This window comes from Apus apus, chromosome 1, assembly GCF_020740795.1.
Source record: "Apus apus isolate bApuApu2 chromosome 1, bApuApu2.pri.cur, whole genome shotgun sequence".
In the NCBI taxonomy this organism is placed as follows: Eukaryota; Metazoa; Chordata; class Aves; order Apodiformes; family Apodidae; genus Apus; species Apus apus.
The window spans coordinates 121156133-121169763 of NC_067282.1; the positions used below are offsets into that span (position 1 = coordinate 121156133).

The window sequence follows — 13631 nt, forward strand, 5'->3', positions numbered from 1 at the left end:
ATGCAAGAGGCCCCACATGTGAAAGGAAGCCAGGGAGATACTGAATGGAATGGTGCCATGCGTGAGCAGCTCTGCAGGCTTTCTGGATCTAACCCTCCACAAGAGAAGGGGAAAACAAAAGCTGTGGGAAATAAGGCAAGAGGAGTAAGGAAGGAGCAGGCAGCAGTCAAGCAGTATCCCACATAATTCTTACTGGACAATGTGGGTTGTCAATGTTAGCACAAAAAGTGTTCTTCTGCCATTATTCCTCCCCCTTCACCTTGCTTGTTTTAACCTCTTGTTCCCCTGTGAGCATTTCTTTTCTCTGGTCCAGCCAAATCTATAGCAATATTTTCCTCTAATGTAATACTGCTGGTATGAGATGCAATATATTTATTTTTAATAACTTGGTACTGACAATAGCCCCAGTGAAAATTAAATTATGCTGGCATCAGTGCTTTCATGGGACAATTCATTTATCTTTGTCTCAAAGACCACACTGGCAATAACATTTCTACGTTGAAACACCCTCTGTTTGCACCAGGAAAGGCTGCAGAACTATACGGTCATGTTTTCCTAGTCTAAAGCACAGTATGAGTGATTTAGCTATCTCCTGAAACTGGGATCACTGAACTTCTACGACATTAAGTAGCTATTTCTGTCGAGAAAAGGCAGAAAGGGTTAAAGCTTTTGCAACAATAACCAAAATTAAATTATATTAACAAGTGAGTAACTTTATCAGGTGTCAGTACCTCCTGCATGCCTAGTGCTCTACATCATTGTGTTTTACAGGGAAACCTTTCAAGTAACATGTGTGAGCTTGGGTTTATTTTTAATGTATTAAACTTGTCATACTCAAATGAGAAAACAGTTTTTAACTCATAGCACCAAGCGACTCAGGAAAAAATGCCCTTTTTAAATTCAGAACATAGATGCTATAACAGTGTAGAGACAGAAGCAGGTCTGGACAGAAGGGCCACAGAGCTGTTTTCCAAATTGGTACTTGTTCAGTTTAAGAACATGTATGAAGGCTGCTGCATTTGAGATTTAAATATAACAGCAAAGAAAAGCTGACTGCATTTAGAAAATCTATTTTTGAAACACCACCTTCTCTAAATTGACATTTTGTGCATGTGATCTGTATCTGATAGCCATTACCTGAGAGAAGGCTCTGGAATAGTTTCTGGACTGGCTGGAACTTGGACCCCTTTCTCCCATTCTTGTTTCCATGTGTCTGCAAAGATGTAATATTCTTCAGGGTTGACATGGTGAGAATCTGGTAGTTTCATGGCACTAATGAGATCCTTGCGGAACACCTGAAAGAAAAAACAGGAAAAAAAGTGGCTTAAGAAAGAATGTTGCATTAAAGGAAGCAGTGTTTTTCTAAATCTCCACTGAAACAATGAATATACATGGATTTTATGGATTTTATTTTTTTTTAATGAGCACTGACACACAAACAATTAAATTTGAAATTACCTAGATTATAGCTATCTCAGTGTATCACATGCAATATGACAGGATGTTTATACTAACTCAAAGCCATGTTGCTGCCTGAAGGCTGATCAGAAGGAGGAAAGCTGTTACAGGGAGTCAGGACAGGAAAAAGAGGCCTGCACCTGATTTAAAACTCCTCACTCACCATATCACTTTCAAACAGCTCATTTTACTTGCCAGTCTGTAGGCTTTATCCCAACTTAGATATAAGGCAGCACATCCTTTTCTTTCACTCAGTTTAGCTACTTTAAATTGTCATATTTGTCATGGGGTATGAACAGTTGCCATGGTGAAATTGATGTATAGGCACTTCTTCATTTATTAAAACCACTTGAAGTTTTACTGGTCAGGAACTCGGGATCAAAGATGAACAGCTGCCTTGGCTGAAACATGAGACCTGTGTTGCTCTGTGCCTGAACCCCAGCAATGCAGGCACAGAGAGACAATCCAGACTCAGCATCCTTTAGTAAACCTATACAATGAAACACACCATTGTGAAACAAAGCAAACCTGTCACTGACAAACCTTCAGCCACCACGTTCAAATCTTGGCTCAAGAGGATTACGTTTTTAGGGGCAAACAACCATGATTATCAGCCATCTCAAAGCTTACTTAATGTCAGTATGTGTCAAATACAGGTGCATACAATTTGAATAAAGTGCATATGCCTCCTTTGTGGCTTTTTTCTTCACTGTTACACTGCACCAGTTTAACATTCATAAAAGCAAAACAGTGATTGTGGCTTGGTGTTAAGGAGACATCCCAACTAATTAACTGTATTACCATAATAAGAAATCAAATCCTAAAAGGGCAGTAAAATGAACCAGAAAATGTCCTTGCAGTAAGCTGTGGCAGGTAGAACTCTCTTCTTACTAATTCAGTTTTATAGCCAGAAGAGTAGTAAAATATCTCAGAGCCAAATATCTTCATGTATCCTTTTCAATTTGACAGCACCAGATCAGTTATGCCTACTGCAAAAATTCTCAGCTGTTCTTGGAAATCATCATATAAACATTATTTAAAAAGCTCTGTGCTAAAACTAGGTATTGAAATAGGCTGCCAGTGACCCAAAACATCACTGTTACTTCATCATGTCCTACAAGTGCATCTCACATGGGCTGCTGGGAAAGCAAGCTGACCAGGGGAACTCAAAACCACAGACTCAGGGCTCTCTTATTCACTACTATTGTGTTATCTGATGTGGTTCAGACCAGACAGTTCACTGTTGTCTTCTATGTAAAACTCCCCAGGTACCTAACAGGCCTATATAAAAAAATAAATTACAAGCGTGAAGTATTAAGATTGCAAGGATCCATTTTTTTCCAAGCAGTATGTGTACACACCAAAAATAAAATGTCAAGTTATTTACGCCACTTAAAAGGCATTTCACTTTTCTGCGTTGCAGGTACAAAACAAGGTTTATGAGAAACACTAACATGACACAATCCCAAAACCTCTAGGAGGAAAAATAATCCAATAAATGAGAAGTACAATGACTGGTTTAATTATCAGAAAATATATTCCTCAAACATTATCTGAGGTAAGTGCTTTACAAACCTCATTTTAAGCCACTGACAGAGTACAGAAGCAGAGTGCTTCATAGCAAGCCCACTGTTTTTTAAACATGGGATGAAAAATGCTATTAAAGGCATCAGTACTCTAACTACACTGCTTAGCAGCAAATTCATCTTCTGATCATCCATTATGTATGTGAACTGTATCATCTCTATTTTTAGAGCAAAAACCCCCTGGAGCACAGACATCTTTTGTTGTTTTTTTAACTGTTGTACAGTACTGACCACACCATCACCATGCTGCAAACTTCTCTGCTTCACCTTTCTAAAATTTACAACAGAGGTACCACTGAAGGTGAAAGATTTAACCAATATAAACACAACTATTGATACATTAAGGAATCCCACAACTTGACCAAGAATTCCTAAGAACTGCCTGTTCATACTTGTGATGATAGAGCAACTGAGTATTTCCTGCACATGCTTGGAATAATTACTAGCTCTCATTATTCTTCATTTCTTCACATGTGGCCAAGCAGAGTCTTCCAGCAGAAAATACTCTCAGAAGACAATATATAAAACCACGTGCCATGATCACTCACTCTATATTTACTTTGTTGTGGAACTAAACCAAAGCACCAAGGGGATTCTTAAGAGAGTTTTCTGACAAAGAAGTAAATTTTAACTCAGCAGTCAGCCTCAAGGCTACGAACTAAGCCAACTCAACTAAGAGCAGACACATGCCTTCAGGATTTAGATCTTTCAGCCACCCAAAAGCCATTCTACTTCATAGAATGATAGAATTGCTTGGGTTGGAAGGGACCTTAAAGATGACCTAGTTCCCACCTCCCTGGCATGGGCAGGGACACCTCCCACTAGACCAGGTTGCTCAAAGCCTCATCCAACCTGCCCTTGAACACTTCCAGGGAAGGGGCAGCTACAGCTTCCCTGGGCAACTTGTTCCAGTGTCTCACCACCCACACAGGAAATAATTTCTTCCAAATATTTAATCTAAATCTACCCCTTTTCAGCTTATAACCCCTTGTCCTGTCATTGTAAGAAGCCTCTCTCCAGATTTCATGTAGCTCTCCTCAGGTATTGGAAGGCTGTTATTTCTTACCATACATAAAGCACAACCCTTCAACTTTATTTTAATATCATCTGTAATATGACAAATATTGAGAAGACCTGAAAAATAAGCATGCAGGGTCTAGACTAACAAGACATTCTTATCTGGACACATCACTCAAGAGCAGACTCAAGCTAGCAGTGCATGTCTGTACCATGGCGGAAAAGGGCCTTGCAGAGCTGAGCTACAAGCCACTGCAACTACCAGAACCAGATCTGTACACAGAGAACTGGGAAACTCCCCACAACTGTAAGAATTTTCAGTTTCAGCTGAAAACAGTCCAGCTCTTTGAGTCAATGAAAAACTGGTTTGCATAATAACAACCCCAATAATAATCTTAGGCATTTTGTTGAAAAACTCTAACAACAATTTCATGCACAAGAGCTGAGGTTTAAATCTAGAAAAGGAGAGACTTATTCTTATTCCAGATTACATTTTTTTTAGCTCTGCAGTAAAACTCAGCCTGGATTTGCTGAGGCAATGAGAACTTCTTCAGTCTCCTCTGCAGAGATGTACTGACGTCTTTAAAGCCTTTAAAAGCTAAATTCTACAAAAATTCTCAAGAAATAAGGATGCTCTGCTCCCAAGGAATTAACACAACAAGTAATAATTATATAGTGGAGCTGTGGAAGGAAAGATGTGGCTCATGTATTTTATTTGTTTTTCAGACTTCTGAGTCCTATTTGGAAATTATGTTAGAAGAGTGTGTCCAAGGAAAATAATTTCTTAGAATTTGCTTATAAATGATTCACCAAAAGCTGCCTGTGACTTTAACCCAAACTCCTTCTGGAGGCACTCTATGAAAATTCAATATATAATCTACCTCACAGGACCCTCATGTGCTTACTCTGTGAATAAATCAAGCCTGGGAAAGAAAAAATAATATTTTGTTTGAAGTACTGTTATCCACTAAAGATCACAGAATCACAAAATGTTAGCCAGGGGTTGGAAGGGACCTCTGGAGATCATCTAGTCCCACTCCCCTGCCAGAGCAGGACCACCTAGGAAAGGTAAAACAGAAACACATCCAGACAGGTTTTGAAAGTCTCCAGAGAAGGAGATGCCACATCCTCTCTGGGCAGCCTGATCCTGTGTTGCCCAGCTATCGGGGAGGATACAAGTAATGCTATAATCAAATTACAGAAAATATTAGCACCAAAGACAATATAACAACCTTCTATAAACTAAGCCTTTGCTAAACAATTCAAACAACAGATCTGCACTGGCAGTCAGGAACTTTTTATTCATGACCACTGCAAACCTAAAACCACATTTTAAAAATAAATAAATAAAAGCTACTACTGAAGCTGACTGATGCCATTGCTGATTCACCTTGACTTGCCCAAATGCATGTGTGAGGGAAACCAAATGGATTGTGTCATCTTTTAAAAACTGAAAGAAAACCACTATTTCTTCTTGTGACACTGTCTCAGTTCCTGGATACTTTGACTACCTGCTTACAAATCCCTCAAAAAGGGTAAGCCACTTGCCACAGACCACGACTGGGAACACACACCTCAAAGGTTTAAGTAAATTATGGCTCAATTGCTCTGTTGTCACAATCAAAGTAGGATTTCTGCTAGATTCCATCCCGTTGTTACAGTCCTAAGGTTTCCCCCGTACCCCACAAAGTTCCAAGTGAGTCAGCAACATGCATTTTGGTTCCTCGTCAAAAGACTCACTGTCCCCAAAACACAGAGCCATGATATTTAAAAGGCAGAAGGGAACTACCAAGTCCTATCCCATCATCCTGCAAGAGTGTGTCTCAGAAGACTTTTACAGAAAACACCATGGAACAGGGGCAAATGTCCTCTCTAGCTGGAGAAAGCTCAAACAGCAAGTATTTCCCTAGATTTCCAGTCTCCTTTACAACCCCTCTTGAAGGCCAACTTTAAAATTCCAGGTGTCAAACACTCAAACTACACTGGGTACTTTCTGTAAAGTATAAAGTAAATTACACAAGAGTTTCATCATGTTTAAGGTCAAAGCACCTTTTATTTATTTGTTATTATTATTAAAGGATCTAGTAACTTTTTTGTTCCTGTAAGCATTAAAGCTCACTCTACTACTGTGGATCTCAAGTGGAACTCCTTCAGCAAAATGGAAACACACTTATAAAGCAGCAGTGTAGACCTAACATCACACTGTAAATAATAAAACAAAAGCTAAACAGTAATATGGCCTATTACAAGTGTAAAAGAGCCACATAGTATCTGAGTATGGTTTAATCTCTGTACAGATGTTTCACAGTATATGCAAAAGACTGACCATTTACAGAGGATGCCACCTCCCTGGAGGTGTTCAAGGCCAGGTTGGACAGGGCTTTGTGCAATGTGGCCTAGTAGAAGGTGTCCCTGCCCTTGTGGGGGGGTTCAAACTAGATGATCTTCTAGGTCCCTTCCAACCCAAACCATTCTATGATGTTCTAAGGACATAATTTGCTGGGCTCACTCTGGGGAAGTAGAATTTTTCTTGTTCATAGTTGTGACCCGGGTATGAAGTTTCTGAATTAAGGCACTTTACTATAGAAGAGCCTGGAGACTCAAGACAGAGTGGGGTTTTTTTGTAGGAGAGTAAATAAAAGGCAATATAATTTGAAAAAGGAATGAAGCACAGTTCCAGGCACGTATACTGAATGAACTGAGAAGCTGGGACAAGTATAAGTAAGTGCAGCATTAAATTTGTAGTTCTCAAACATCCACACAATTTGGACATGCACTGCAGTAAATGTTTGTACCCCTACTCCCTAAAACTATTTTTATGGATTATCCAGGACTCAAGCAAATTAAATAGTGTATTTTTCTTTTAAATAGCCATGAATCTCCCCAGCCTCCTTTACAAGCCTGTATAGGAAAAGCCAGGAAATCAGATACTAAATCAACTCTACTTAACATTATGTCTCTGGCAGTGTCTCATGAGCCAGAAGAATGTGCAAGAACACAAAGTTTCCTTCTGGTTGCTAATCGGACATAAGCTTCTGATTTTGGGATTAATCCTTACAACCAGTTTTTTAGATTGTACTAATTTATACAGATATTTAGAAAAATCTGTCCTCGTTATCATCTGTCCAATTCCTTTTTTAATCTTATTTAATTCTTAAGTCTCAACAACTTCCTGTAGCAGATGAGCTTCACAGTCTAATTACATGATACATGGAAAGGACATACTTTTAATTGCTATAGTTTTCCTTATTTTTGGTCTCATTCATCTCCCCCTGCACCTTCCCTCCCCAGTCCTTCCACCACAAGGACAGGCAGGACTGAAGCTCTAGCTCTGCTGTTTCCACACCATTCATACTTTACTGTTACACGCGTTCATTCACTTCCAAAGGTAAAGTAGCTCAGCCTTTCCACGCCCTTAAACGTTTGGGTCACCTCTTGCTGAAGAGATCAAAAAGCCTGAGAAAGTATCTCAAAGGAAAAAAATATAAAATAATAAAAATAACCAATGAGATTGCACCTCTGACTTACAGAGTCACTGTAAAGCACATACACTGTAAAATACATACAAAATTATTGTAACTATTTTTTCAAATAAATTCATCCCAGCAGGCTAAAAATAGTTCATTGAAATGCATTAGGTACATTCAGAGGTCTTGAGAAACCTGTACAGATGTCCAAATTAATTCAAAATTTTCTAAGGTAAGCATATGCATAAAAGCAACAGTCTCCTATTCTATTATGCATGGTATACACACAGCAATATCATTTAACCACGTTGCCTCTTCATTCACAGAACAAAACCTACCACTTTAAAACTGCAAAATGAATAAATTTTCTGCCAAGAGTCTAGTTCTACAGGGTGCTGCTCAGGATCAAGACCTGTGATTTATGTGGAAGGTGAATGCCACTAAAAAAAAGTTTCACATACCCAAGTAATGAAAACAGATAATTTATTTGTAGAAGACAAGCTACATTTCACATGATAACACAGCTGTTGCTATCAGCAGCAAGGGGTTAAAAACAATCATTGCTGTGAGATTCAAAACCCTATTAGCAAAGAGAGGTAAAATACTGCCATCTTACATGGGTAGGGTTAAAATGAAAAAAAGCACAAGGCTAACTTAACTCCTTCATAGTTTCAAGAGGGAAAGAGGACTGAAAAAATGAAAAATATGTAAGCTTGAGTGCCATAAAGATCTCTTAGGCTCTTTTGTGACCCCACTCGCCTAAGGGAAAAGAAACAAGTCAGTCATTCAGGATGGTCCAGCTAATAGGTTTTCCCTGCAAAAATGATTCCAACCACTCTGCCATCATTTTCTGCTGCAGCTTGCACAGAGACAGGAAACTGCAAAGTACAGGCTTCATGCTGAGCCAGACATCCAAATGCCTCCTACCCTGCTACTCCCACACAACCTCCTGCTTAGGCCTTCGAGCCCCTCCTGTCTGTGTTGAAATCCATGCAGGACAACAACACGAACAGCATGTTGCCAAAATCATCATCAAAGTCTGAAAAACTGTTACGACTTATACTACTGGTGTGCCTGTAACCTTAATGCAATGCATTTATTCAAAGTTTTAAAAGCTAAAGCTGATCAGATAGGAGAATTTTTCATTCATCATTTTAGCAGTTTGTGATAGATTGTAATCCAGAAGGGCAGCACTAAGAAAGATGTCTTGCTTTTGAAATTGCGTAGAAAAACACTATGGTCTGAAGAAGCATTGTTACAGGCTTGCCTTGCTCTCATCTTTTCTGAGGAAGAAAAAGGGGTAAGCAGACCCCAGGTCCAACCCAGTTAACATCCGTTCTGCACTGATATAAACCTCTGGGGTAAGTCAGGCTCTGGGAATGAGCTTTGACATTTGCACTCTAACACTGCACCCCTTTGCCCCGCAGTAACGCCAGATGACTTTGCTCTACTGAGGTCATCCCTGCACCCATCTCGACTGGGAAGCACATGGGAGGCAATTCAAGGCAGAGCAGTTCTCAACTGCAACCATTCATCACTTTTTATAGGCAACCACAGAGGAACACAGTTCACGCAGACAAGGCCTGTGAAGTAACTGACAGTTACACTAACTTGCACGTTGGTCACAGTACCGACACCAAGCTTTTATTTGCAGAGAGAACCCAGGTACTTGGGTTGGGCGGGAGATGGCTGAAGAAGTGCAAAAAAGCCTATGTATTCATACACAATTTAATTGAGAAAGCCAGGCTTATCGGCATGAAAGAAAAATTAATGTATGAAAACCACGAGTAAAAATATTCCCAAACAGCTATTTATAGCTTTGACCTTTCAGATTTTCTGCATCACTAACTCCAGAAACAGCCTGCTGCCTGGCAAGCAGAGGTGAATGAAAGGAGAGCAATGCCAACTTGTTAAAGAGAGCTGCTGCTAAAAGAATGCTGTCACCCTAACATTTTAAATGTCTATCTAATAAATATTAGATAAGGTGTGTCGTGGGGTCTCTTTTCAGTCTTTGCTTTACACCCTTGTCACCACTTGGTGCGTAAATAATCAATTTCAATGCTCTGCTGACATCAGCATTTCATGTAATACACTCTCCAGCATATGCTTTTCAGAGGTTAGAAAGAGTGCTTGCTTCTAGCAGAAGGAAAGGGAAAAATGGTGGAAGGAGAGCCAAGAGTCTTAAGTACAAGCAGTAGAGGTTATTCCTGTCACCCTCCCTTCCATTCCCTTTCCTAGATGACTTTATTTTATATCAGGGTTCTTTTAAGTTTTGTACTTGGGACATACTCTAATTTTTTTTATTATTTTTTTTTTCCCCCTGTTCTTTTTTTCCAGGAGGGGAATCTTAACTGAAAGATGAAAATAGATGCCAGTATTACTGGAAGGATGATGTTATGAAATGAAATGTTTTAATTCCAAGTCATCAAAGCTTCTTATTTTTCAAGCATTTAAAGGGCTCAAGATTTTGCCTTGGAAAAGGCAGAATGCAGCAAAGAAGATATCAAGAGGAGGAACTGAAAACACTGCTTATTTTAATTCTTAGAAGTTATGTAAACAGAACACTCGAATGCTATATGCATGGCCCACACCCTCAAAACTGTTTATAATGTGCATGCACACAAAGGCAGTATGGAGTAAAGAAAAAAAACAGCAGTAAGACAAACCCTAAGAGGAAGAGACACAAGAAGAAAGCTGAATGGCTAGGCAGAAGGATGGGTTCAGTAAGGGACTAGCACTGAGGTGTATTTGAAACAGCAACCAGTCTGGCAGTTCCCATTTGCCCAGCTTGGCTAGTAACAAAACTCATGCCTAGGCAAACCTGAGCAATAATTAAAACACCTCAGTATCCAATTTTGATTTTATTGAAACATTAGTGCAAGTTTCTCTTTTAAAAATGAATCGGTGAGTTTTATTCAGTAAACTTGTGATAAAAATTAAGCTTCCAAAGACAGGACATGTTCTGTAACATTTACCTGGCTCTTACCAAACCAAACATATAGTCAGCAGCATTTAGAAAAGAAGCATGAAGTATGTTTGCTGAATAACTTTTTGCTGTATGAGCACAATCTATATAGTTTATGCAACCTCTCACAGTTGTATTTAAGCAGGGAAAAAGCTGCTGGTATAGTAAAACAAAATTATTCTGGGACATAACTCTCAGCTTTAAATTCTAGAGGAGCAAAGTGGGTTTTGTCAGTCTTTTTTTTAAAATAACCTCAGACATCAACAGCCACACTAGCATGCTGAAGGACTCATTTGGAGGGAATACGATAGCAAGCAAGAGGAACTACCTACAAGAAGCATTTATCCCATTGGCAGTTATTATCTGACTTCAGCCTTTAAGACGGAAAGCATCAAATCTGGAGAAGGCAGCCAACAAGTCCTTCCCAAAAAAGGCTACCAGTGGAATGGCTAATAGGATGGATTTATGCACCAAATTGTGCATAAATGTCAATTTATACAATCGCTGAAGACAGATCCAGTGACAGTGGTGACAGGTGGGGATGGCAGAGTAAAAAGCTTTACTGAAGGTAAAAGTAAAAATTCAGGAGCAAGAAAGTGGCAAAAAACGAGGAAGCACTGATCATACATATCCTGTCCACTTAAGTGTCCCACTGTTTTATCCTAAAGCAGAAAGAAAGTATCCTTTCCATACATACCATAGAATCATAGAACCACTTAGGTTCGAAAAGACCTTCCAGATCATCAAGTCCAACCTGTAACCCTACTCTACCATGTCCACCCCTATCCATATGCCCAACCATCACATCTATATAACTTTTAAACACACCCAGGAATGGTGACTCAACCACCTCTGGGCAGCCTGTTCCAGTGCCTGACAACCCTTTCAGAGAAAAAACTTTGCCTAACGTTCAGCCTAAACCTCCCTTGGTGCAGCTTTAGGCTGTTCCCTGTTGTCCTATCACTTGTCCTACCTCTCTACAATGTACTTCCTAAGACTTGTTCTCTAGGCCTTTCACCAGCCTAGTTGCTTTTCTCTGCACCTGCTCCAGCACCTCGATGTAATATGAGCCACTTCTTTCTTTCTTTGGTATGCTTTAAAATTATAAGACTATCCCAGCTTTTTCAATTTCAAAATGAGACTGAATTTCAGGGGAAGAACTAAATGTTTCTGTCTGCAAATGCTATAAGTCATTTTGGGACATCAAACACCAGAGCTCTTATAAGACTGTTGCAGTGGAGAAAACAGTTTCACAGAGAATCTGACAGGTGATAAAAGGACTCACCACACTAGTTCAAAGCTGATGATTTCAAGGCTTAGAAACATGAAAACTACATGAAAAAAACCTACCAGCAAACAATCTTTAACCTTGGTTCTTACCTCAGCAGGTTTCTTTTGTTCATTTGCTGGTGTTTTTGATTTGCTCCTGTATTTAGCACAAGAAGAAAAGGAAGTGGAAGGACCTGTGAAAAAAAAAATTAAGAAATGGAAAAGGACCATTACAGTTCATATAAACTCATTTAATTTTTCAATAAAACACAAAGCACTCCAATCTCTTGAATTTTCAAAATTTTTTTACAAGACGTGGGCAAAAACTCTAAGGCAGTCTGTAGGCTTGATTACAGCTCCTCCTGTTCCACTTGTTCTTTGTAAAACCACAGCACATCGAGTTTATGGGTACATTCTGCTCTGCCTAACACAAGCATGAGTAAACAGAAATGAGCAGACAAACCACTTTCCTTCATTTCCTTTGTAACAGAGTGGAAAGAAGAGCAAAACAGAGAACAGTTTGCAAATGATTAAAAAAAAAAAAGTGATACTAAAGTGTGCTGATGAGAGATGCAAAAAATCATAGTGTGATGATGTCTATAGACAGTTCTAGGCAAAATGTTACTTCAGGAAAGGATACATCAATGACTCTTAACAAATATGACAATTAATTATCATTATGTATAGAGTTATAAGACAGGCACAGGTTTATAAGAAACAAAAAAGACTTTAGTTTTGTTTGGTTTTTTTTCAGAGAAAATGGGAAGATACAAGTTCAGGCAGATATGTGCCAAGGAACATTTAAAATATTACTTCATTAAAAAAGAGATCAAAGTGGAATAGATAAAGAATCAGCATAAGATAACATAACAATCAATACACTGTTTTTAACTCTATCTTACAGATAACTACAACACATCAATGCTCAACTAGTTTGCCACTCCCAGTAATCTTAAAGTTGAGGCTCTGCACAACAAGAGACAACATGACTACTTTTAAAAATAATAATTACAAAACAGGACCCTGGAGACTATAATTTCTCTTTGATTACAGATTTCTTTTTCCCAGCTCTGAAAGGAAAAAACATACAAGTTTCTTTTCAAATTCTAAGTAGGCTCAAAACTTCCCCCAGGTTTCAGGATCCTTTGCCCCATCTTCCTCCTGATTCAAAACAACAAAGACTACAGAACGAAAAAGAAATCAAGCAAGAAACATTTTTTTTTAATTATAAGAGCTGAAACGGTTTGCCCTCAAACCAGAGAGGGAAACCACAAGGGGGTGATAGACCAAAGAAAAACTAGTATTACTTACTCTCATTGTCCGAACTGTCACTGGTGCTTAGATGCCTGTGGCGTTTCATCCTGACGCATCCTAAAGAGAAAAAAAAAGTTGATGGCAACCATTCTACCAGAAAATCACAGGCTGCTGGCTGATGCCAAGCTCTTCGCACTAAAGGCAGAGCTCTTCTGAAGAGTTCTCAGGCACAGAAATAATCCCAGATCAGCCACTACGTTTCATTTCTGCAAGCAACTGTTAGACCACAGTATTATTAGTGAAACTGAGCACACTCAAACCCAGCATGCCTCTGCTGGGCAGAGCTTGCTTTAAATTTTGCAGCAAGGAGTACAACCCGCCAGCTGATTCCCGGCAGGGCGTGAGCAGCACTCTGCTCTCAGTGGAGACTCAATGTCCCATCTGTTCAGCCAGAGGAAGAGTTGCCATGGTGGCAGTCGCTAGCTGAGAGACGGGTGGAGGGCAGGAAATACGGTGGATGCACAGCAAGGCAAGGATTTAGAAATATAACTCACCTTAAAAATAAAATAATTTTTTTAAAAGGCAAAAAACCCTACAGGCATCCATACAAAACAA

At 39.2% G+C, this 13631-nt stretch overlaps 2 protein-coding genes across 4 annotated transcripts in view; both read right to left on the minus strand.

Annotated features, from left to right (window-relative positions):
• LOC127380048 (regucalcin) overlaps window positions 1-13631 on the minus strand; it is a 132502-nt gene that overhangs the window by 40781 nt on the left and 78090 nt on the right. The gene's annotated exons all lie outside the window — the stretch shown is intronic.
• The window catches only part of JADE3 (jade family PHD finger 3), a 67505-nt gene that overhangs the window by 20760 nt on the left and 33114 nt on the right, over window positions 1-13631 (minus strand). For all 3 annotated transcript variants that reach the window (XM_051608450.1, XM_051608451.1, XM_051608449.1), the window contains 3 exons: window positions 13074-13133; window positions 11874-11956; window positions 1138-1295 (listed from right to left, as the gene is read on the minus strand). In XM_051608450.1, coding sequence (XP_051464410.1) covers window positions 1138-1295; window positions 11874-11956; window positions 13074-13122 — 290 coding nt within the window. In that variant the 5' untranslated portion in view covers window positions 13123-13133. The remainder of the gene's footprint in view (window positions 1-1137; window positions 1296-11873; window positions 11957-13073; window positions 13134-13631) is intronic.